General features: G+C 47.0%; 2 protein-coding genes across 6 annotated transcripts in view; one reads left to right on the top strand and one right to left on the bottom strand.

The window, feature by feature from the left end:
* The window catches only part of LOC310732793 (uncharacterized protein), a 339,677-nt gene that overhangs the window by 82,427 nt on the left and 230,750 nt on the right, over positions 1–26,500 (bottom strand). The gene's annotated exons all lie outside the window — the stretch shown is intronic.
* ipo11 (importin 11) overlaps positions 1–26,500 on the top strand; it is a 44,692-nt gene that overhangs the window by 14,058 nt on the left and 4,134 nt on the right. For both annotated transcript variants that reach the window (XM_083553451.1, XM_083553452.1), the window contains 17 exons: positions 254–385; positions 1,151–1,251; positions 3,452–3,524; positions 3,648–3,851; positions 5,853–5,985; positions 6,127–6,185; positions 6,329–6,377; positions 7,098–7,168; positions 7,348–7,540; positions 10,547–10,699; positions 11,078–11,121; positions 11,595–11,685; positions 11,829–11,876; positions 25,250–25,355; positions 25,839–25,965; positions 26,272–26,305; positions 26,389–26,429. In XM_083553451.1, the coding sequence (XP_083409577.1) occupies positions 254–385; positions 1,151–1,251; positions 3,452–3,524; positions 3,648–3,851; positions 5,853–5,985; positions 6,127–6,185; positions 6,329–6,377; positions 7,098–7,168; positions 7,348–7,540; positions 10,547–10,699; positions 11,078–11,121; positions 11,595–11,685; positions 11,829–11,876; positions 25,250–25,355; positions 25,839–25,965; positions 26,272–26,305; positions 26,389–26,429 (1,659 nt within the window). The remainder of the gene's footprint in view (positions 1–253; positions 386–1,150; positions 1,252–3,451; positions 3,525–3,647; positions 3,852–5,852; positions 5,986–6,126; positions 6,186–6,328; positions 6,378–7,097; positions 7,169–7,347; positions 7,541–10,546; positions 10,700–11,077; positions 11,122–11,594; positions 11,686–11,828; positions 11,877–25,249; positions 25,356–25,838; positions 25,966–26,271; positions 26,306–26,388; positions 26,430–26,500) is intronic.

The raw sequence follows: 26,500 nt of genomic DNA, 5'->3' as shown, positions 1-26,500 counted from the left end.
CCCTCTTTTTCCCTCTTTTTCTCTCTCCACCTGATTTCTTCCTCTCCCTCCACCTGATTTCTTCCTCTCCCTTATCTATTTTTACCAGTTATATAATTAAAATCCTCAGTGCAGCACTTCACCATTAGAGGGCAGAGTTTCTCTGTAAACCCTTTATTATATATTCAATTTTCTTACACTGCTGTGTGTGTGTGTGTGTGTGTGTGTGTGTGTGTGTGTGTGTGTGTGTGTGTGTGTGTGTGTGTGTGTATAGATGGATCTGCAGGTGTCTGTACTTTTGGAGGTTCTTTCTCAGGCAAGCAGTCAAGACTCGGCTTTGCTCAAACCCGCAGAAGAACAGCTGAGGCACTGGGAGAACCAACCGGGTTTTTACTCTACACTACAGGTATACACACAGACCACGCCCCTTTTAATAAGACTATCGCACAGACCATGCCCCCTTTGCTGAGACTATCACACAGACCTATTGACACACAGAGCACAGCCTCTCAGACCACGCCCCTTTTATTAAGGCACTCGCATATACCTCTCCCACTTTATTGAAACACTCACACAGACCACTCCTCCTTTACAGAGGCACTCACACAGACCACTCCCCCTTTACCGAGGCACTCACACAGACCGCTCCCCCTTTACCGAGGCCCTCACACAGACCGCTCCCCCTTTACCGAGGCACTCACACAGACCGCTCCCCCTTTACCGAGGCGCTCACACAGACCGCTCCCCCTTTACCGAGGCGCTCACACAGACCGCTCCCCCTTTACCGAGGCGCTCACACAGACCGCTCCCCCTTTACCGAGGCGCTCACACAGACCGCTCCCCCTTTACCGAGGCCCTCACACAGACCGCTCCCCCTTTACCGAGGCCCTCACACAGACCGCTCCCCCTTTACCGAGGCCCTCACACAGACCGCTCCCCCTTTACCGAGGCCCTCACACAGACCGCTCCCCCTTTACCGAGGCCCTCACACAGACCGCTCCCCCTTTACCGAGGCACTCACACAGACCGCTCCCCCTTTACCGAGGCACTCACACAGACCACTTCCCCTTTACTGAGATAGTAAGATACTGAGATTTACTGAAATAGGCCACGCCTCTTTACTTAAAGACACATACTCTGTAATAATGTATGTTTGACTCTGCTTTTGCAGAGTATCTTTAATAATCACGTGTTGGATGTGAACGTGCGCTGGCTCGCTGTGCTCTACTTCAAAAACGGCATCGACCGCTACTGGAGGAGGGGCGCTCCCAAGTAAGACACCTGTCTCACTCTCACCTGTCTCTCTCCACACTACACTTGCCTGTCTCACTCCCACCTGTCTCTCTCTACACTGCACTCGCCTGTCTCACTCCCACCTGTCTCTCTCTCTACACTACACTCGCCTGTCTCACTCCCACCTGTCTCTCTCTCTACACTACACTCGCCTGTCTCACTCCCACCTGTCTCTCTCTGCACTACACTCGCCTGTCTCACTCCCACCTGTCTCTCTCTACACTACACTCGCCTGTCTCACTCCCACCTGTCTCTCTCTCTCTACACTACACTCGCCTGTCTCACTCCCACCTGTCTCTCTCTACAGTACACTCGCCTGTCTCACTCCCACCTGTCTCTCTCTACACTACACTCGCCTGTCTCACTCCCACCTGTCTCTCTCTACACTACACTCGCCTGTCTCACTCCCACCTGTCTCTCTCTGCACTACACTCACCTGTCTCACTCCCACCTGTCTCTCTCTACACTACACTCGCCTGTCTCACTCCCACCTGTCTCTCTCTACACTACACTCGCCTGTCTCACTCCCACCTGTCTCTCTCTGCACTACACTCACCTGTCTCACTCCCACCTGTCTCTCTCTACACTACACTCGCCTGTCTCACTCCCACCTGTCTCTCTCTACACTACACTCGCCTGTCTCACTCCCACCTGTCTCTCTCTACACTACACTCGCCTGTCTCACTCCCACCTGTCTCTCTCTACACTACACTCGCCTGTCTCACTCCCACCTGTCTCTCTCTACACTACACTCGCCTGTCTCACTCCCACCTGTCTCTCTCTCTCTACACTACACTCGCCTGTCTCACTCCCACCTGTCTCTCTCTGCACTACACTCACCTGTCTCACTCCCACCTGTCTCTCTCTACACTACACTCGCCTGTCTCACTCCCACCTGTCTCTCTCTCTCTACACTACACTCGCCTGTCTCACTCCCACCTGTCTCTCTCTACAGTACACTCGCCTGTCTCACTCCCACCTGTCTCTCTCTACACTACACTCGCCTGCCTCACTCCCACCTGTCTCTCTCTACACTACACTCGCCTGTCTCACTCCCACCTGTCTCTCTCTGCACTACACTCACCTGTCTCACTCCCACCTGTCTCTCTCTACACTACACTCGCCTGTCTCACTCCCACCTGTCTCTCTCTACACTACACTCGCCTGTCTCACTCCCACCTGTCTCTCTCTGCACTACACTCACCTGTCTCACTCCCACCTGTCTCTCTCTGCACTACTCCCACCTGTCTCACTCCCACCTGTCTCTCTCTCTACACTACACTCACCTGTCTCACTCCCACCTGTCTCTCTCTTTACACTACACTCACCTGTCTCACTCCCACCTGTCTCTCTCTCTACACTACACTCACCTGTCTCACTCCCACCTGTCTCTCTCTGCACTACACTCACCTGTCTCACTCCCACCTGTCTCTCTCTCTACACTACACTCACCTGTCTCACTCCCACCTGTCTCTCTCTGCACTACACTCGCCTGTCTCACTCCCACCTGTCTCTCTCTACACTACACTCGCCTGTCTCACTCCCACCTGTTTCTCTCTACACTACACTCGCCTGTCTCACTCCCACCTGTCTCTCTCTACACTACACTCGCCTGTCTCACTCCCACCTGTCTCTCTCTACACTACACTCGCCTGTCTCACTCCCACCTGTCTCTCTCTGCACTACACTCACCTGTCTCACTCCCACCTGTCTCTCTCTGCACTACTCCCACCTGTCTCACTCCCACCTGTCTCTCTCTCTACACTACACTCACCTGTCTCACTCCCACCTGTCTCTCTCTCTACACTACACTCACCTGTCTCACTCCCACCTGTCTCTCTCTCTACACTACACTCACCTGTCTCACTCCCACCTGTCTCTCTCTCTACACTACACTCACCTGTCTCACTCCCACCTGTCTCTCTCTCTACACTACACTCGCCTGTCTCACTCCCACCTGTCTCTCTCTACACTACACTCGCCTGTCTCACTCCCACCTGTCTCTCTCTGCACTACACTCGCCTGTCTCACTCCCACCTGTCTCTCTCTACACTACACTCGCCTGTCTCACTCCCACCTGTCTCTCTCTACACTACACTCACCTGTCTCACTCTCACCTCTCTCTCTCTCTCTCTCTCTCTCTCTCTCTCTCTCTCTCTCTCTCTCTCTCTGTTTTTAGTGCTATCTCAGAGGAGGAGAAATCGTCTCTTCGTGCAGGACTCATTTCCAACTTTAATGAGCCTGTCCATCAGGTCTCTCTCTCACACACACACACACACACACACTATTTTAATCAGTCATATGCTGTGTGATTTCAAAGTGAATCAATGTGTGTGTGTGTGTGTGTGTGTGTGTGTGTGTGTGTGTGTGTGTAGATAGCGACTCAGATAGCTGTGTTGATAGCGAAGGTGGCGAGGTTGGATTGTCCCCGCCAGTGGCCTGAACTCGTCCCTGTGCTGCTGGAGGCCATTAAACACCCGGACGAGCTCCATCAGCACCGCGCTCTGCTCACACTCACACACGTCATCAAAACACTCGCCTCCAAACGCCTCAGCGCCGACCGAGCACTGTTCCAACACGTCAGTGTACACACACACACACACACACACACACACACAGTACACATGCACATGTGCACACACTCAGTATACACATTTACACACTCGTACTGCTGCGACTTCCACCTGAAGTTGTTGCAGTGGTTACTGGGAGACACACATCAGACAGTGTTGTGATGTAACTCTCCTCTACTCCTGTGTCCTCGGTGTCGTTACTGGTGTTACTGGTGCAGCTCAGGTTGCCCTGGTTTTTGGGGAGGGTGCTTTTGTTGTCACACTAATGTCTAAGCAAGTGAACCGATTGTGCACTTCCTTTTTTTTCCGGTGTGGAAAGGGCACACACCAGTGCTTCTACATTTAGTGGAACCCAGATGAGGATGAGGTTCCCTCTTGAGTCTGGTTCCTCTCAAGGCTTCTTCCTTCTGCATCCCAGGGAGTTTTTCCTTCACCACAGTCTCCACCGACTTGTTCATCAGGGACAAACTTACACTTATAAAGAACATCTTCATTTTTATCTTCACATGATCTGTGTAAAGCTGCTCTGAGACAATGTTCATTATTAAAAGCTCAATACAAATAAAAATGAATACCTCTGGGGGGTTTTTGGATCTCACCTTTCGGCGGCTTTCTGCTCCTCGAGAAGTCGAGCTCTTATGAATGTATCCATTGGTACTTTCTTGACCGTGGTAATCCTTTTCTCTGAATGGAGCCACCTTTTTTGTGGTACGGTGCATAGCTTCCATCTGTGCCCTCGGTGTACTTCAGGGTTTTTACACCATCTTGTGGTTGCATTCTGGGCGAAAGCATTACGTGTTAATGAATTTATTCTTTTAGTGAGTCGTAGTCTGAGGCAACCTCAATGGGGAAGCTGAAGTACCCCGGGTGGGAGCCACGATTTGTACCCAGCCTCATTTTGGCAAACACTGTGTTGTGGTGCACTAAAACGTGCATTAAAGCCTCTCGATTTTTGTTGACAGTTGTTGCACCGGTTTTCCGCATTTCTGTGAGCTTTTGTGTAGCCACATGGATACTTTTTGCTAGCTCCTGGGTGACCCCCTGTTTCTGGAGGTTGGTGCTTCAGGACTGGGTCCATGGCAGGGGATTAGATGGGGATTTTCCTGTTTTTCTTTTAGATGCACATTCTACACCAGTGTAGTAATCGCTTTTGTGATGGTTAGAACACAGACACATGAATCAGGAACTCACTCATGCTTGTTTATTTGTGTGGTTGCGGAAAATAGGGAAAAAGGAATTGGTGAAAGCAACCAACTACACAGGCAACGAGGCATGAGGCCGGGTAAAGGGCTTGGTGAAAAGATCCGTCGAGCTGAAGGGCTTGGAAGTCTCTGCCGTAGGGATGAGAAGCATCTAGGTTGATGTGGCGGTGGTTCAGTTGGTTTCATCTCCACTGCTGCTGTTGCTTCTGAGAGAGAGAAAGAGATTGCCAGAATTAGCCAGGAGCCCAAAATTCTGCACTTCATGGTCTACTTTTATATGCTCCTCTTTGCATTCTGTCACCTGACCTCCTGCCGTGTGCTCTGGAGCTTTCAACAACACTAGTGCTGAAATAGCGCTGTCCGATCAGCACCCGGCTGCCAGTTGTTTTTCGGAGCGCTTGTTTTTTCTGTGTGGGTCATTGGCCGGTTGCCGCAATACACACACACACACACACACACTCAGTACCAATGTACAGACACTAATAAGTACACACACACACACACACACACACACACATGCATTCAATACAAATGTACACACAGCCTGGTTTACAGTGTGAAGCTGTAGATTCATGCACTAATGTTTAGAATCACATTGAGGAGAACAGACGCTTTATTTAGAACAATTCCATCAGCTAATAAAGTTTACATCAAAACCAGAAATTGTAACCACTCAGTAATAATGATGCCTCTGAGCAACACACACACTCTCTGCTTCACAATAATCATACTGTGTGTGTGTGTGTGTGTGTGTGTGTGTGTGTGTGTGTGTGTGTGTGTGTGTGTGTGTGTGTGTGTGTTTCAGTTGGCCTCCAGCATCTACAGCTTTGCTTGCTCTCTGTGGAATCATCACACAGACATGTTCCTGCTAAAGATACAGAGCAGAGATCCACACACAGCACTCAGTGCACTTGAACACACACTGCTGTCTCTGAAAGGTGTGTGTATATATACACACACAGACTCACACATAAATGCACACAATACTTTCTGCGGCTTTGGATCTGAGGATTTATTGTGCATTAATCTGTAAGTGTGTGTGTGTGTGTGTGTGTGTGTGTCTTTGTGTTTCTACACAGTGCTGCGTAAGTTGACTGTTAATGGATTTGTGGAACCTCATCAGAACATGGAGGTGATGGTGAGTGTATACACCCTGAAACACACACACACATGTTCACATCCTTTCTCTTGCTCACACACACTGTGATACTAAAGTGTGTCTCTTTTTTTCTCATTGTGTGTGTGTGTGTGTGTGTGTGTGTGTGTGTGTGTGTGTTTTAGGGTTTTCTTGGTGCGGTGTTTGACAGGTTACGGCAGTGTTTAGAGTGCTGTGAGTAACATTGTTTATATTTATTTATTTATATTATAATTTTCTGAGTGCATCTGTACACAAGGATATAAAGTGTGTATATACACATAATAAATGTATAGAGGTGTGTGTGTGTGTGTGTGTGTGTGTGTGTGTGTGTGTGTTGTGAGGTCTGAGGTTAAGGTGTGTAAAACTCCTTGAGAGGAAGAAATGGGGATTAATCCCGGGTTCATAAACTTGAGTGTAAACTGGGAGGAGTTTGTGAGGGTAGGCTCCGCCCACTTTAAAATGATATGAGGGTATTTCAGAGCCTCATATCCATCATCTTCTCAGTGCTCCACTCATCCATCATCTCCTCAGTGCCTCCCATTGATCATCATCACAGTGCCACCCATCTATCATCTCCTCAGTGCTCCATCCATACATTATCTCCTCAGTGCCCCCCATCCATCATCTCCTCAGTGCTCCAACCATCCATCATCTCAGTGCCTCCTATCAATCATTTCCTCAGTGCTCCTAACATCCACCATCTCCTCAGGGCTCCACAAATCCATTATCTCCTCATCTGTCATCTCCTCAGTGCTCCTATCATCTGCCAGCTCCTCAGTGATCCACACATCCATCTCCTCATCCATCATCTCCTCAGTGTTTCTAACATCCACCATCTCCTCAGTGCTCCTCAGGACTTGTTGTAACTCACTCTACACCATCAGTGTTTATTTGTTTTGTTGTTGTCATCAGGTGGCCATGTGGGCGGAGCTCGTGCCTGCAGAGAAAAACTGGAGAAGATCATCATCCTCTACACTAAAGTGGTACACAATCCTGATTCACTTCTACACACACACACACACACACACACACACACACACACACCACATTACACGAATACTGAAGTTATTAGCACAATGTTCCAAATGTGAAGGCCATGTTAAGGATATTGATTTGAGAGAGTGAGGATGTGGTACAAACATGTTCTGTGTCCTGGTTTTAGTTCCTGGACTTCCTGGAGACACATCCATACTCATTCATCCCCCTGATCCAGCACTCGCTCGAGTTTTCCGTCTCCTTCATTTTCACAGAGCAGGGGGACGGGCTGGTCTTCGAGCGCTTCATTGTCCAGTGCATGAACCTAATCAAGATGATCATCAAGAATGCTGCCTACAAACCGGCCAAGAACATTGAGGGTACCAACACTCGTACCCATGCACCCACAAACTCGTACCCCAACACTCGTACCCGTGCACCCACAAACTCGTACCCCAACACACACACACTTGTTCCCCAGCACACACACTCGTACCTGTGCACCCACAAACTCGTACCCCAACACACACACACACACACACACACACACACACACACACACACTTGTTCCCCAGCACACACACTCGTACCCGTGCACCCACAAACTCGTACCCCAACACTCGTACCCGTGCACCCACAAACTCGTACCCGTGCACCCACAAACTCGTACCCGTGCACCCACAAACTCGTACCCGTGCACCCACAAACTCGTACCCCAACACTCGTACCCGTGCACCCACAAACTCGTACCCGTGCACCCACAAACTCGTACCCGTGCACCCACAAACTCGTACCCGTGCACCCACAAACTCGTACCCCAACACTCGTACCCGTGCACCCACAAACTCGTACCCGTGCACCCACAAACTCGTACCCGTGCACCCACAAACTCGTACCCGTGCACCCACAAACTCGTACCCGTGCACCCACAAACTCGTACCCGTGCACCCACAAACTCGTACCCGTGCACCCACAAACTCGTACCCCAACACTCGTACCCGTGCACCCACAAACTCGTACCCGTGCACCCACAAACTCGTACCCGTGCACCCACAAACTCGTACCCGTGCACCCACAAACTCGTACCCCAACACTCGTACCCGTGCACCCACAAACTCGTACCCGTGCACCCACAAACTCGTACCCGTGCACCCACAAACTCGTACCCCAACACTCGTACCCGTGCACCCACAAACTCGTACCCGTGCACCCACAAACTCGTACCCCAACACACACACACTTGGTCCCCAGCACACACACTCGTACCTGTGCACCCACAAACTCGTACCCCAACACACACACACACACACACACACACTTGTTCCCCAGCACACACACTCGTACCCGTGCACCCACAAACTCGTACCCCAACACTTGTACCCGTGCACCCACAAACTCGTACCCGTGCACCCACAAACTCGTACCCCAACACTCGTACCCGTGCACCCACAAACTCGTACCCCAACACACACACACACTTGTTCCCCAGCACACACACTCGTACCCGTGCACCCACAAACTCGTACCCCAACACACGTACCCGTGCACCCACAAACTCGTACCCAAACCCACACACACTTGTTCCCCAGCACACACACTCATACCCAAGCACTCTCACACTCACTCACTCTTACCCCAACACTTGCACTCAATCGTACCCCAAAAAACACATTTGCACTTTTACACACACTCATACTCCAACACACTCACACACTTGTACCCCAACACCTGCACTTATTTAGTCTTTGACTGCTGTACACACTGAGACAGAAACACCATCCAGAGATGCTACACAATCAGAAAGTTTGCTTCTAGCTGCATGTGGTCCTAGTAAAAGTACTTCTGTCTTATCTGAGTTGAGCAGAAGAAAGTTATCAAGCATCCACTGTCTAATGTCCTTTACACACTCCTCAACATTGTTAATCTCGGTCTTTCGTTTGATAGGTGCAATTCTGTGCAGAATATTAGAGCATGTAGAGTGGAATGATGAGATAAAATCATCTGGATTCAGGTATAAATCTTAGCAGGTGTAGAGAGCCAGAGAGTCCATAAAAGCGTTTGAAAAAGCACCTGGAGTTTGTGATGAAATAACACGGCCATATTGAGCAGGTAGAGTTGACATGCTGGGTGAAGAATAAGAGAGGACATCGAACAGAACTGGGTAGTGATCTGAGAAACAACGAGATCTAACGAGATCACCAGGTCCAGGGTGGGTCCCATTACACCTGTGCACTTTGACTGACCGAGTGAGATTGAGTGAGTCCAGGAACATATTGAAATCAGCAGAAACGTTGTTAGTATTTAGGGGGCCGGTAAACAAGAGCAAGAAGCACAGACCCAGAAACATTAATAACAGAAACTAACAGCCCAAAACCTGCATATTTATCAAAAGTTATCGATCTGCAGTTAGTGATATTTTCATGAATTCTAGCCAGACCTCCAGCACATCCTGTAGTTCGTGGAGCATTGAAAACCGTGTAGTTTGGAGGCAGAAGCTCAGAGAAGGCACTGTTATCCCCCGGCTTAATCCAGGTCTCAGAGAGTAAGAGAAAGTCACGTTCACGAGAGATGAAATCCTTTAATATAAAGGGTTTATTTCCAGTTGATCTGCCATTAATAAGTCATCTTGCTTGTAGTGTTGGTAACTGAGTTTCAGGGTACGGCTCGCTCCGGGGTACAAAGCGGCTCACGGCAGCCCACAGCGCGGGAGTAGCGCGTCCGAGTCACACGGCAGCGGCTAAAGCCAGCGATAACTCCAGTCTAGGAATCGGGGTGAATGAATTTCTCCCACCGTGTCAGTTCACCTGGAGACTGTGGTCTGGGGCAGAGCGATGAGGTCGATCTCAGGTAACATTCTAATCTTACCAAAACTCCAGCTCACTTTCCCCGGCAACGAAGGGGGGGACCGGGGGGAGACGCAAGAGGTGAGCCCCTGGACGCGTATGTGTGAGAGCTGATAGGAAATACTCGATGGTGAATATTTAACAGGGTACGGCGATCGTACGTTAGTAGAGAGTCTACTGGATAAATAAAAAGAAGTGTAAGAGGCAGCAACACGAAGAAAAACGAACTCAAAAACAGGTATAGACGGCAGGCCTTGTGCAGCAGTGCCATGTTAGTTCCCAGAGTTCCTGACTGAATCCGCCACTTGTACACTTGTACACCCCCCCCCCCCACACACACACACACACACACACACACACACACACACACACACTCGCACCACAGCTCTCACACCTGCACCCACTGGTTTTATAACTGATTAAAACATTTAAATTTAATTTTTTAATTCTTTTTTTAATATTAAACTGTGTTTGTGTGTGTGTGTGTGTGTGTGTGTGTGTGTGTGTGTGTGTGTGTGTGTGTGTGTGTGTGTGTACGTACAGACAGTAAAGCGGAAAATCTGGAGGCACACAGGATTAAGTCGGATTTCTTCACACACTCCACTCTGAGTGAGATGTGTAAGAGGCTGGTGTGTAAGTACTTGTTGTTGACGCAGGAGGAGCTCAGCATGTGGGAGGAGGATCCTGAGAGCTTTGGTACGTAACCACTAATCACTACCACCTCGATCCCAACCCCCGTCCTGATCACACTTAAACTTCTGCCTCAATCCCAACCCCCGTTCTGATCACACCGGAACTACCACCTGAATCCCAACCCCTATCCTAATCACACCGTAACTACTGCTTCAGTCACACACACCGTAACTCCCACCTTAATCCCAACCCCCATCCTGTTCACACCGTAACTAACGCCTCAATCCCACACACCGTAACTAACGCCCCAATCCCAACAACCAAACAGATCACACTATATCTTCCGTCTCAACCCCCCACACACTGTAAATACCACTTAAATCCCAAGCCCCATCCTATGCACACTGTCTGTTACTTTATTTTTCCCTTTTTTTTTTTTAGCTGTTGAAGAGACTGGAGGAGATTCCTGGAAATACAGTTTACGGGTGAGAACACCCTCACACAAACACCCTCACACAAACACACACCCCTTACACCCCATCACACACAAGTGGAGTAATGGAGATATGGATGGCGGGATGGGGGAAGTGATAAATGATGGGTGGATGGGTGGAGTGATGAAGCGGTGGGTGGAGTGATAGGTGTTGGGGGAATGAGTGAAGTGATGGATGATAGAGGGATGTGTGGAGTGATGAAGGGATGTGGGAGTGATAAATGATGAAGGGATGTGGGAGTGATAGATGATGGAGGGGTGGGTGGAGTGATGGAGGGATGGGTGGCCTGATGGTGGAGTGATGGGTGCTGTAGGGATGGGTGGAGTGATGGATGATATACTGTTAGAATTAAAATGGTGTGCATGATAATGGTGTTAAATCTCTGTGTTATTAACATAATTGTGTGTGTGTGTGTGTGTGTGTGTGTGTGTGTGTGTGTGTGTGTGTGTGTGTGTGAGAAACAGCCATGTACAGAGGTTTTATTTCTGGACCTTTTCCACAACTACAGTCAGATTCTGACTCCGGTGTTGCTGGACATGGTGCACACACTACGAGGTGAGACACACACACACACACACACACACACACACACACACACACACACACACACATTACTGCACATTCTCTCATGTTCTCTCTCTCTCTCTCTCTCTCTCTCTCTCTCTCTCTCTCTTTTTCTCTCTATCTTTCTCTTTCAGGTGTCAGTGATGGTGAGGATTCAGTGCAGATGCTGATGAAGGATTCCGGTAGAGTTTTCTCTGCTTTCTCATGTTGTTTTTCTTTGTGTCTCTTTTCTCTCTCTCTCTCTCTCTCTCTCTCTCTCTCTCTCTCTCTCTCTCTCTCTCTGCCTCCCTCTTATCTCTATCCCTCCCTCCCTCTGTCTCTCTTATCTCTCTCGCTCTCTCTCACGTTGCATGACGGGAAGCGTAGGGTGTGTGAGAAATTCACGCGTGAGAAGAGCGACTTGAATCTCAAGTTTATTTATTTATTTTCTCTTTTTTTTTCTTCTGTTCCTACTTTCTTTATTTACCTCTTTCGTTCTGTGCAGATAGCGCGGAGTGGTTTATAGTGTAAGTAGTGTGTTGTGAGCTCCGTGGCGGAGGCCAGAGACGGCGTATTACCCGAGTGGGTGTAGCGCCTCTCTCACTCCGCCATGGGATCAGGTGTGTTCCCCATACCAGGGCTACGGTGGGAGGACGTGTTGGTGGCAGTAGGTGAGCAGGTTGGATTTGATAATATTGTGTTGGCTTCGAGAATAAACTTGAGAATTTTTTTGAATGAGCGGCTGTTGGTGGGGCAGGTGATCAGGAGTGGAGAGTGGGTGAATGAAGCTCACACTACCATCTCACCGCTCGTGTCTCAGTCGGTGAGGGTTACGGTATCAAATGTTCCCTCGTTTATTTCCGACTCCGACATCAAGAAGGATCTTTTTCGGTTACCTGTGTAACCCCGGTTCTCTGATAACAGGAGTAAGGTATCTCACTATGGGAATCGCCTCGGGCGTGACCAATCCTGGAAGCGCCAATCACACCACGTCTGTCGGTTGACAGACCAATCATGATAGTGATGCGGGGTGTCCTGCCTACCTATATACACCGCTGCCTCATTCTTAACATATCTCTTCTCTGTGCAGTGCAAGGAGGGAAGTGTGGTGAGATAACACAAGCTTTCCACCCTTCACCGAAGAGATTGGAGACGTGTGAGAAATAAAACCATCCCCGTTAATGTTTCCTCCTCTTTTATTTTTATTTATTTATTTATTTTTACACACTTAGGACGGAATGAGCCAACGAAGGCTCCGTGACGTCCAGCCTCAGTCCACAAAAGTGTGCAGCAAAGCCCAGCATGCCACTGCACAAATGTCCTCATTTGAAACGCCCTTAAACAGTGCCCACGAGGTTGCCAAGCCTCGGGTACTATGAGCCATCAGCCCTTCTGGAGGGCTAAGACCCATGCTATTATAACCAAATGCAATAGTTTTCACTAGCCAGTGGGACAGGTGCTGCCGGGAAACAGGTCTTCCCTTATGAGAATCAGCCCATGAAACAAACAGCAGATTACTCCGTCTCAATTCCTTTGTCCTGTCCACATAGTGACGTAACACATGGACAGGGCACAAACAATGATTCCGCTCCTTCTCGCTTGAGGAAATAGGAGGTGGAAGTAAAACGGCTCAAATGGAGACTGAGAGAGTGCGCTAAGGACCACTGACAGATTCCACAGCGGAATCAGCGTGGGGGGCATAAACCTGCACACAAGCGGGTGATGACCAGTAGTATTTCCATCAATCCCTATGTGGCATGCAAAAACAGCGGTGAGGTAAACCTTAACAGTTGAAAACGCCCTGCCCTTATCTAAAAGTTCTTGCAAAAAGCAGAACACCTCTGCCACAGAACAGCCAAAGGGGAAAATCTGCATTTGCACACACCATAGCTTAAATATACTCCATTTCCTCTCATATGCAGAGCGAATCAAAGCAGCTCTCGCATTCTGAATTATCTCAATCACCCTTGGAGGCAAACCTGTGCCCTCAGATTCAACCTTACACGGGCCAGGCCCAGAGAGCCACTCTGTCCAGTGGCAGGTAAAAAATCTTGCTTGACGAGAGGAGATCCCTGCACAACGGGAGAGGCCAGGGTCGATCGTGCAGGAGAAATCCCCAAGGGGATTTCCCCCGGATGAGCGATCCGCTCCCACATTCATTACTCAATTCAATTCAATTCATTTTTATTTGTATAGCGCTTTTAACAATGAACATAACCCTAACCCTAGCTTTACACAGATAATGTGGTAAATAAAAGTGAATATTTTCTTTATAAGTAAGTTTGTTCCTGATGAGCAAGCCGACTGTGGGAAGGAAAAACTTCCTGAGATGGCATAAGGAAGAAACCTTGAGAGGAACCAGACTCAAGAGGGAACCCATCCTCATCTGGGTTGCACCGAATGTCCATTTGTGGCGGATATACGATGTTGCGGGGTACAGTGATGATGATCAGAAGCGAAAAGTAGTCCTGAGTCAGTGTAGCAGACTGTTGACAGGCAGGCCTGGACAAAGTGGGAAGATCTCCTGGACATGAGTCACCTGTAATGACTGAAAATGCTTCATGCCCCACACCATAAGTTCTCATGCTAGACTGTGAAGTTGAGAACGTGTTCCTTCCTGGCGATTTATATACATGTTGTCCGATCTGACCAAGATGTGGTGAAACTGCACAAAGCTAGAAACACCGTTACCAGTTCCAGGAAGTTTATGTGCGTGTTCCGCACATAAACCTTTTAGGGCCATTTCCCTTTTGCTATCCTGCCCTTGCACACTGCACCCCAACCTGTGAGCGACGCATCTGTCATCACTACTTTTCTCAGGGAAACAGCTTCCAGCGGGGTTACTGATTCGAGAAAAGTGTGATTTCTCCAGTGCCGGAGAGCGTGCAAGCAAAGTAGTGACACTACCACTTTGTGATTGAGGTGGCGCTTCAGACATAAGTGCTGCGCCGCTACCCAGCACTGAAACTCTCTCATTCGCAACAGTCCCAATGGGATGACAGACACTGCGCCCTAGAAGGCGTAAACAGAGTCTGAACGGGAAAGAGACAAATCGACCTGATGTGCTCCTCCTGATAGAAAAGCCTGATACAGGTCTGAGTTCAGCCTGAGACCCAGGTAGATTATTTCCTGCATGGGCACCAAGCAGCTTTTTGTCTTGTTTATTTTGAAGCCTAAACCCTTCAGGTGAGACACAAGCACACTTGTTTTCACCTCCGCCTGCCGCCGTGATGGAGTGCAGAGGAGGAGATCGTCCAAATATGCTGACACCGTGGTGATTGTACAGCCTCGGCACATTTGGTAAAGATCCTTACCAGCCCGAACAGTACCACCAAAAATTTGTAGGCTGTGCCCCGATAGGCTAACCCTTAGGAATGTCCCGTGTGCCGTATAAATACTTATGTGAAAGTAAGCGTCCTTCAGATCTACTGATATGAGCCAGTCTCTGGGATGAATAACACTGTTCAATGTTTTTTTAATGTGAGCATTTTTAACATACTTTCTAAGGTGTTTGAGGTTCCGTAAATCCAGAATGGGAAGGAGACCCCCCTCTTTTGGGAACGACAAAGTACCAGGAGTGCTGGCTGTCCTCCCGGGGTACCTATCGAATAACCCCTTTGCTCAATAAAGTGGTTATTTTGTCATGTAAGATATGAGCTGATTCCCCCTCTGTTGAGAACCATATCACACTGTTGAAGAGTTGCAGTCACCCAGCAAATAGCAGACAATACCCTCGTTGTAATGTGGACAATACCCAAGTGTGTACTGCGCATGTGCACCAACTCTGTGTGAGCAGAGAGCAGGCTGCTGCAGCTCCTGCTCACAGAAGTGGTGCCATTTTGCAGCAGAGGTGGGGGTTGCAAATCTGATTTGGGGTTTTTGGGGCTCAGTGTCCTGGTGCACCAGTTGAGATGGCCAGTTGTTAGATAGCTTTTTTGGCTGCTCTCCTACACATCTCAAAGTGGTCCAGCTCTCCTGGCATGGGGGAAGGGGCCCATAGCACTTCCAGGCCTGGAAAGAAGATTGGGAGGGAGGATAGCCTCTTCCTTGTCCCCCACTAAAGGGTTTGAATCAAAGAGGTCAGGAGACACTTCATCCATCAACTCTCCCCAGCTACACCGTGCCTGAGAAGCAGCCTCGTCCCTCTCCGCGGGCGGCGGAGGGAGACATGGGTTTCCTTTATTCAAGGTCGCAACTCATATTTGGCTCTCCCGAACCCTTAACGGGAAACGGAAGCCTGTGCATGTCTAACTCCCAAACACGCTATGCATAGGGGATGAGAGTCCTTGGCTGAGATCATAGACCCACATGCACACGGTTGTGAGGGATCTTTCCCCACCGCTGTGCAACTGGAACAGCAGAAAAAAAATATATTCACCTTAACAGTGAATATCTCCCTCAAAAAGAAGCAGCCGTGCTTGGAGATGTACCTCAACTACTCGTCTGTGAACAGTCTAGCGGGCGCCCCTAAGAAGATCTGCTTAGGATTGCTTCCTAAAAAAGGATCTTCATGGGGAAGACAAGGAGAATGAGGCAAGGACTGTCATCAGCGGTGTATATAGGGAGGCGGGCCCCGCATTACTGTCGTGATTGGTCGTGGTGACGTGATGTGATTGGTGCTTCCAGGATTGGTCAGGCCCGAGGCGATTCCCATAGTGAAATACCGAACGGATGTTTGAAAGAGAATTCGACAGGATTGGGAAAATCACGAGCGGGATGAAAATGGTTCCTCTTAGGTGCAAAAACAAGGCACTCAAACACGTCATGTCATTTAGACGCCAGGTTTACATGTTTCTGGATTCCCCGTTAGTGCAGATAGCATCCTCCTCATCATCTTCCTCTTCCTTGTCTCCCACTAAAGGGTTTGAATCAAAGAGGTCAGGAGACACTTCATCCATCAACTCTCCCCAGCTACACCGTGCCTGAGAAGCAGCCTCGTCCCTCTCTGCGGGCGGCGGAGGGAGACATGGGTCTTCTTTATTCAAGGTCGCAACTCATATTTGACACTCCCGAGCACTTAACTGGAAACGAAAGCCTGTGCATGTCTAACTCTCAAACACGCTATGCATAGGGAATGAGAGTCCTTGGCTGAGATCATAGACCCACATGCACACGGTTGTGAGGGATCTTTCCCCACCGCTGTGCAACTGGATGGGCTTGCAGTCGCCATAACGAAGATGCGAACGCTGGAAGATAAACAATCACCATAACGTGTCTCTCGAAAATCAGGTCTTGTATGATATTAATTCTTTACCTCACTTAATGTGAGGTGAAAAAAGGAACAGCAGAAAAAAATAATATTCACCTTAACAGTGAATATCTCCCTCAAAAAGAAGCAGCTGTGCTTGGAGATGTACCTCAACTACTCATCTGTGAACAGTCTAGCGGGCGCCCCTAAGAAGATCTGCTTAGGATAGCTTCCTGAAAAAGGATCTTCATAGGGAAGAGAAGGAGAATGAGGCAGGGACCGTCATCAGCGGTGTATATAGGGAGGCGGGCCCCGCATTACTGTCGTGATTGGTCGTGGTGACGTGATGTGATTGGTGCTTCCATAATTGGTCAGGCCCGAGGCGATTCCCATAGTGAAATACCAAACGGATGTTTGAAAGAGAACTTGACAGGATTGGGAAAATCACGAGCGGGATGAAAATGGTTCCTCTTAGGTGCAAAAACAAGGCACTCAAACACGTCATGTCATTTAGACGCCAGGTTTACATTTCTGGATTCCCCGACCCTTGATATCTCTTTCCGCGTCTATCATGAAAAGAAATCCTACATGATCTACGCCAGTACCGGCAATTTAAAATGCTTTGAGTGGGGAGATTTATGGCACAAACAATGTGTCCACATAAAGTTGATGAAACCGCAAATGAAACTGGAAATGAAACCTGAAACACAACCGGAAATGAAACGGGAAATGTCCCGGTGTGGCTCCAGCAGGCGTGAGAAAAACATGACAGAAAACACCAGTAAAAAGTGAATATCACGAAGCTGAACCCATTCAGACACAAATACAGGAGAAAACAGACACACACTGATGAAACTGCAGTTGAAGTCTGTGACAGTGGGAATGATAATGTGGAGGTGTGTGTGGACCGTAGAGCTAATGGAGGTAATGCTCAGTGTGAGGTTGAGGTTGACAGCAGAGAAGGTGTGGAAGTAACACACTCCTCCTCTCTACCCCGGGGAGAACTAGAACTGGAACTGATGAGATGTGTGATGATGACAGTCTCTCTGAGATGTCCATCACCTCGATTCAGGGAGATGAACAGTTTAACACCGCAAAGGAAATCAACGACTTTCTACATGAAAATTTGTAAAGCTGTGGAGGTTCGGAATTTTTTCCCGGATGTTAATATATTACTTAAATCAGTAATTAAAAGCCAGAAGTCAGTAGGCTTTTATGAACTGAACAAAAGAAAAAGGTTCAGATTTAAAAAAATAAAATAAATAGTAATAAAACTCAGACCTCTTTCCATAAGGACAATAAACATTAATGGAGGAAGAGATCATAGGAAAAGGGCTGCATTACACACAAATCAACATTGTTTTTCTACAAAAAACTCACAGCAGTCAGGAGAATGAAGTTGAGTGGAGAATGTGATTGGAGGGAAAAATAAATTTTAGTCATGGATCAAACATCAGTGGTGGTGTCTCCATCTTTTTCTCAAATAGCTTTAGTGTGAAGCACATCTACACACAAGATAGAGAAAGGCAGGATTTTAGCCATTAAAGTAGAATTGATGGGTTTCCCTTTTCTCTTTTGTTAATATTTATGCACCAAACAATGGGGCAGAAAAAGTGAGATCCTTTTTAAAACTGCGAGATGCTCTGGAGAATTTGACTGACGTGTGCATGGTTCTTGGGAGCAATTGGAACTGTACTTTAGATCACACAGTAGGAATGGAGTGGAACCTTATCCCTCTTCTGCTAACTCTTTTAGCAATATTGTTAGGAAGTACAGCTTGTGTGACATTTGGGGAGCAGAACATCCAGGAGTGAGGCAGTACACATGGGTCAAAGCATCTCACACCACGTTAGTGCAGTCCGATTAGATTGTTTTTACATCAGCAGTAACAACAGAAACAGAGTTAAAAAATCTATCATCCTTCTCAACGCTTTTACTGACCATCACACCTGCACACTACAAATAAGACTAAAACATCACAGTGCACCAGCTGTTACTGCCATTTTAATCTCAAACTCTTACATGATGCTTTATTCTGTGAAAAATTCTTTTTTCTGCTCAAAGTGGCAGCAACGGAAGGAGGAGTACGATGACATTATTCAATGGTGGGAAGTAGGAAAAGCACAAATTAGAATGTTCCGTCAGAACTACACTGCATCCTCAAACAACTTTACCAAATCAACCATCAAAGCTCTCGAGAAGGAAATCGCCAAAACTCAGGATAAACTCATCAACAAAGACTCTGGAAAAGTGAAAGAGCTGAAATAGAAGAGAGAAAAGCTCTGGAATTACTGTACCATGAACAAGCAAATGGAGCTTTAATGCTATAATTTTACAAACATTTTTGTTTTTTATTGAATGAAGACTTGTTTCTAGTTCACAGGACGAATAACACGAATAACGAGCTGCTGATCAGCTGCAGAAGAGCCGTTTATTCCTCATTACCTAAAAAGGGCGATCTCGAGCTTCTGAAGAACTGGAGACCAGTATCACTGCTGTGCACCAACTATACGATTCCTGTGAAGTGTCTTTCAAACAGACTAAAACTGGTTTCAGAACACATTCTTAATGACTTCCAAACATACTGTGTACCAAACATAGCAATGATGGACCACCTCTTCCAATCCCCCCACCCCACGCCCCCAATCATCATTGCTCGGCGCGCTACAGAAGAAGATAACTTGCTTTTTCTTAGGCCAGATATCACTGGATACAAGCTGCTGCACTCGACCTCCCTGTCCTGGAGGGGGGTCAGGGCCTGATAGACATCTGAAACAGAATCAGGACCTTCAGACTTCAAGCTGCACAAAGACTTGTGCAACTTGAAGTCTCCTCATGCTTATAAACATATCCTGACGGTGTAGATTCGTTTAGACCCATATAATCACCTGGTTTAATCCAGGTCTCAATGAGACAGAGTGCATCGAGATTGTAAATGAGATGATCACAGATAATAATCAGTGCTTTGGGTGCAAGTGATCTAATGTTGTTGTTGTGCTACACTACTGTTGCAGCTAGCGATGTATCCGGAAGATAAATTGACGATGGAGGTTAATTATCTTTAGCCGTTTTAGGCATATTTATTAAACTGCTGCAGACACATCAGTCTCACAGTCAGAGCAGCTCACACACACACATATACAGGTATACAGAGAAGAACCGTAACTCACAGGGGACAAACATTAACGCAAACGTGTTTCGCAATAATTAACACTTTAGTGCCCCCTTAGTAGCTCACTCATATGCACAACACAGAAGAACTATACAGCATTACATTACATACAACTGAGGACATTATAAACATATTTTAACAAATGTTTAAAAGACCAAAATTTGGAACTTTGTTGTGTTTGTTATTCTGGCATTTCTCAGTTTTAACTGCAATAAGATTATTTCTGGATCTTGTGTATTTAATTCTTGGTTTTACTACATGAGGAATAGATACGGTTTCTATAAACTGGGCTGTGTGTGAACTTGTAACTATTTGGTCTGTAGTATTCGTGTTCTCATAGTCAAAGATTTCCTGATGTCTTACCAGTCAGATGGTGTGAAGTATCCTAGAGATGTTATCTGATAGCACTGCTGCTCCAACTCTGCTGGGGTGCAGGCCATCAGGGCGGAAGAACCTAGGACGCTCCCAGAAACAGTTCCAGTTATTAACAAAGAGAAGTTTGTGCTCTCGACACCATGACTGTAAACATTCATTTAGTGCAAGGAGTCTACTAAACTTCTCAGCCCCTCGCTGGTAAGTGGGAAGAGGTCCTGACACTATGATGCTCATTGTGGGCGATGTGCTGCGTACTGTCTCCACCAGGATCCTGAAGTCCCTCTTTAAGATCTCCGTTTGCCTCAGCCTGGTGTCGTTCGCTCCGACATGGAGAACAACCGCTCCGAAGTTCTCGTTCAGGATCGCGGGTACCTGCGCAGCGACATCCAGAACACGAGCACCAGGAAAACAGCGAGTGTGCACCTTACCTTTAGCTCCAGTAGGCAATATTTTGGACAATGGAATCTCCGAGAATCACGGTATCGCGTTCCGTCTCACGGAGAGGGGCGAAGCGGTTCTCGGTCGAGATCTCGAAAGCCAGTGGTGGTGGCGGGGGAGACGTCCTCGCCCGGGGCTTGGCTCTGCTTCCGCTGCTCCCACATCCAAGGTCCGTGGTGCCAGAGTGAACGATACTGGGCAGGCCGCGTTGTAGGTGTGCTGGGCCTGGGCAGAGAAGCACGCAGAGTTAAGGTGCTTGGAGCATTAGATTCAACCCAGGAATTTACCTGGGACGAGTGCGCATCCGCCCGGGATGTTTCCAGCGCCGCTTTCCACTCTCGCAGCTGGGCATGCTTTGCATGCAGCTCGCAAATCTGTTTCTCCAAAGCTTCCATCTCCAACGCCACCGTTTTGCAACTCGAACGAGTCCTCACCTGCGCTCAAAGTCAAACACACAGCCGCATAGTGCTTATAATCACGAACAGAGTTGAGATACAGAGATATGATAAAGTGAGAGGCAATGAATGTAGTCAACACTAGTGATAGTCGAGTTAACTAACTACAGGCATAAGTCAGGAAGACAAAGACAATTTAGGATTATTAAAAGAGGAAAAAAGGATAGATAAATAGTAAAGTTTGTTTGAAAATGCAGAGAGAAATACAAACACGGAATTCGCGGCAAACAAGTCAAACACGAAAAAAGACAGAAATCATGTCTGCCTAATAAACTTCCTAATAGGAGAATCAAAGCTGGAAATCTGGTTAACCAGGAAAAGGAAGCACAATAGTGAAGGTACAGTAGATCCTGAGGTAATGGTTAAAGCATTAATATCTGCCAGGCTCAGGTTGGAGTTCATTATTTTACACTACACACAATCTGGATGCTTTTGTTCCTGGGCAAAATTTTGTTACATTTCATTTAATTTATTTTTACTTTTTTACGCACACACTGGTATATATTCAGCAATTTTACCTTCTCCTTTTACCTATTTATCCATTTAAATATTGATGAAAGTGTCAATCTATCTGTGTTTGGTTATTTATTTATTTATATTAAGCATGTTATCAATAGTTTAGGTACTAAGGAGGAACGTTAACTAAGTGAAAAAAAGGTGTGAAAGTCCAAGTCTCTCTCTCTCGCTCTCTCTCTCTCTCTCTCTCTCTCTCTCTTTCTCTCTCAGTAGTACAGCAGTCTCCTGCTGTCTCTCTCTGCCTCACAGTGTGTTGTTCACTGTGGCACACAGATTACAGTGATGCTCATCAGCATCTCAGCACACAGTAATGACCTCACAGCGCATTGTCTCGTCTCGTCTCGTCTTACAGCGCCTCGTCTCTCTTTTATTTTAACAAAAAAAAGCTTCCATATCACTTCCTTTATCTACATGTTCACCTACATTCGGACTCTAAATCTGACTCTGTGTGAGGTTTATTTCTCTCTAAATTTCCCCAGTTAGTCACAGTGACTCCCGCTGGGGTAAATTACACATTAGGGATAAATGTATACTTTTCTGTGTTTATTAAAAACATGGAAATAAAATACACTTCAATGATGATTCTATATTCATGTTTATTTGTATTGAGCTTTTAAAAGTGAACATTGTCTCAGAGCAGCTTTACACAGATAATGTGGTGATTAAAAATGAAGATGTTGTTTATAAGTGTAAGTTTGTCCCTGATGAACAAGTCGGTGGGGACTGTGGTGAAGGAAAAACTCCCTGAGATGCAGAAGAAAGAAACCTTGAGAGGGAACCTCATCCTCATCTGGGTGCCACCGAATGTCCATTTATTACAGATAAACGATGTTGAGGTGCAGCGATGGAGATCAGAGCAAACTGTAGTCATATGTGGTCATATTTTCTAGATCTAGTGAGGACTCTTGCTGCTGCATTCTGAACTAACTGAAGCTTATTTCTGCACTTACTCCAACACCCAGACAGTAAAGCGTTACAGTAGTCTAATCTAGATGTTACAAAAGCATCTACTAGTTTTTCTGCATCCTGTAACGACATCATATTTCTAATTTTAGCAATATTTCTAAGGTGAAAGAAGGAGATCCTGGTGATATTATTCACGTGAGACTCAAAGGAAAGACTCGGGTCAATAATCACAACAAGGTCTTTGACTGCTGTACACGCTGAAACAGAAACACCATCCAGAGATGCTACAGAATCTGAAAGTTGACTTCTAGCTGCATGTGGTCCTAGTAAAAGTACTTCTGTCTTATCTGAGTTGAGCAGAAGAAAGTTATCAAGCATCCACTGTCTAATGTCCTTTACACACTTCTCAACATTGTTAAGATGATCTTTCTCATCTGGCTTTGCTGAAATATACAGCTGTGTATCATCAGCATAGCAATGGAAGCGAATACCATGTTAATGTATAATTTCACCAAGAGGCAGCAGATATAGAAAGTAAAGCAGTGGGCCTAAGACAGATCCTTGTGGAACACCAAATTTGTGGAGAACTCACCATTTACATCAACAAACTGATAGTGATCAGTCAAATAAGACCTGAGCCAAGAGAGAGCTGTTCCCTTTATTCCAACAACATTCTCAAGTCTAGCAAGCAAGAGATTATGATCAATAGTGTGAAAAGCTGCACTAAGGTCGAGTTGGGCCCCCGGGGGTCTATAAATAATAATGAATGGAATTGACTGACTAGTCCTGCTTTTGGACACTGAATAATTTATGTTGGTGTAAAGAACTTCAAATGTTTTACATTTGTGTTTAGTTTTTTGTGTGGCCCTTAGATTATTATTATAAATAGCTGTGACTCCGCCTCCTCTGCCATTTAGATGAGGTTGGTGTATGTAACTATACCCAGGAGGACACGCTTCATTTAATGCTACATATTCATTCTGTTTAATCCACGTTTCTGTCGAACACATTATATTAATCTCCTGGTCGGGAATAATTTTGTTCATAGTCAGCGCTTTTGACGTGAGAGATCTAATATTCAACAATCCTATCTTTAGATCAGAGGTGCTGCTGTGCATTCAGTCCTATGTAATTGAATGTTAATCAGGTTACTTACAGACTTTCTGAGAATTCCTACATTTTGGTTTTGCTCGGGAGACAGACACAGTCAATATGGTGGATCCCGACTTTGTGCAGCTAGCAGATGGTCCGTTTAGCCTGTCTGTCTGCTTTCTGTCCTTGGATCTGGACAGTCGCTGGTTAACTAGTGCTGTTCTGAGACTATGACCTATACTACAAGAAATGAGAGCAGCTCCTTCCTGAGTGGGATGGATACCGTCCCTAACCCTAACAGGCTGAACAGCCTTGCCCTCAAAATTGCTCCAATTATCTAAGAAGCCCAAATTGTTTTTGGAGCACCATTTGGACATCCAGCAGTTCAGCGACCATAACCTGCTGTAGGCTACATCGCCACATCGTATTGGGACGGGGCCAGAGCATATTACTGCATCGGACATTGCCTTCGCTAATTTACACGCCTCTATAATATTACTCTTAGTAACCTTTGACTGTCGAAGGTGGATATCATTAGCTCCTGTGTGAAAAACTATCTTAGAGAATCTGGCTTTCCTAAAAACCTAAGCTAACCTGCTATGTCCGGCACCCTGGCTCCCGGTATACACTTGACCTGTGCTGCTGGTGCTGATGCCCCTAAAGGTCTCGCTAATTTCATGCACCGCAGAAGAGTCTCCTATAACCAGAGCTCTTTGAGGTTCCTCAGCGGGTGCTTCAATGAGGAGAGCAAACCTGTTGGACAAGTGAAGCGGAGAGGAATGGTGCTCCCGTGGGCAAACCTTAGCGTTAGCTTTGGCTTTGCTAGTATGCCGCCAAACCGTCACCCACTCGTCCCGCTGCGAGGGCTCTAATGCCGGAGTCGGGAGAATGCTAACTCCACCTAGGGCATCCAGACTTTCCCCTGCAGAACCTGGACTGCTCTCGCACTCACTACTTCTCTCTAGACTCTGGATGCGCTCCTTTAATGCTAAGATCTTCTCTGTCAAAGAGCAAACTAGCTTACACTTATCACAGATAAAATGATCGCTAGCGACGGAGAAAGACTGACTAAGCATGTCACACTTCACACACTGAATGAACTGGATGTTCGCCATAGCAGAGAAATTACGTACCTTAATGTGGTTACTGTAGTGTGTCTTTGTAGTTCTGGTGGGAATGTTCTCCACTCACTGCTTTCAAACAGGGAATAAAGCGCTCTTCCAAAAGAAAAGAAAAAAGTGAAATGGGGCCTGACTGAAAGTATTAAATACAGAAAATCGAAATTCGGGACAAACAAATCAACAACAGGAAACTCAACTCAACTTTACTACTTCTCTGTCTGTAACACTGACCTGTCTGTCTCCTTGATCTGTGTAACTCTTCCCTGTCTGTCTCCCTGATCTGTCTAACACTGACCTGTCTGTCTCTCTGCAGTGTATAATGCGGTGGGATTGGCGGCGTATGAGCTGTTTGACAGTGTGGATTTTGATCAGTGGTTTAAGAATCAGCTGCTGGTGGAGCTTCAATGTAACGACAGCAGGTGTGTGTGTGTGTGGGGGGGGGGTACGGGAGGGGTGTTTGTGTGGGTCCGGATGTGGGTGTAGGGGGGGTATGGGAGGGGTGTTTGTGTGGGTCCGGGTGTGGGTGGGAGGGGTGTGTATGTGTGGGTGTAGGGGGGTATGGGAGGGGTGTTTGTGTGGGTCCAGGTGTGGGTGGGAGGGGTGTGTATGTGTGGGCGTAGGGGGGGGTGTGGGTTCGGGTGTGGGTGGGAGGGGTGTGTGGGTGTAGGGGGGGGTATGGGAGGGGTGTTTGTGTGGGTCCGGGTGTGTATGTGTGGGTGTAAGGGGGGGTATGGGAGGGGTGTTTGTGTTGGTCCGGGCCTGGGTGGGAGGGGTGTTTGTGTGGTTATGTGAAGTGCAACATGTAATGTATGTGATATCAGAGTAATTTCTGAAGTAATTTCATCACAGGTGGTGTGTGTGTGTGTGTGTGTGTGTGTGTGTGTGTGTGTGCGTGCGCGCAGGTATAAGGTGATCAGGAGGCGTGTGATCTGGTTGGTCGGTCAGTGGATCTCGGTGAAGTTCAAGGCAGAGTTACGCCCCCTGCTATATGAAATTATCCCTAATCTCCTGCAGGATGATGATCTGGTGGTGAGAACAACACACACACTCTCACATACACACACATGCACACATATTGTTTTTCTCAGCTCCTTGTTCTCCTTTCTTCTCTCAACACTTCTCTCTGTACTCACCTGATTACCTTTCTCTCTCTCTCTCTCTCTCTCTCTCTCTCTCTCTCTCTCAATCTCTCTCTCAGATTAGATACAAATGAGTGAAGGTATATAATTAACACATGTTATATATGTGTTGTCTGTATTATGATTATTAACTATGATGTATTGTGTGTGTGTGTGTGTGTGTGTGTGTGTGTGTGTGTGTGTGTGTGTGTATCAGGTTCGTATTGAGGCGGCGACAACACTGAAGCTCAATATCCTTTGCTGATATGTGTAATGCAGTGTGTGTGTGTGTGTGTGTGTGTGTGTGTGAACACTTTCTTTAACAACTTCTCACCTGTTGATGATTTTGAGTTCAGAACAGAGCAATTCTTACCGGTATGAACACACACACACACACACACACACACACACACACACACACACACACACACACACACACACACACA

The sequence above is a fragment of the Silurus aristotelis genome, assembly GCF_946808225.1.
Source record: "Silurus aristotelis genome assembly, chromosome: 11".
In the NCBI taxonomy this organism is placed as follows: Eukaryota; Metazoa; Chordata; class Actinopteri; order Siluriformes; family Siluridae; genus Silurus; species Silurus aristotelis.
Note: the sequence above shows the minus strand (reverse complement) of the source record. Positions and strands in the feature narration are given on the sequence as shown.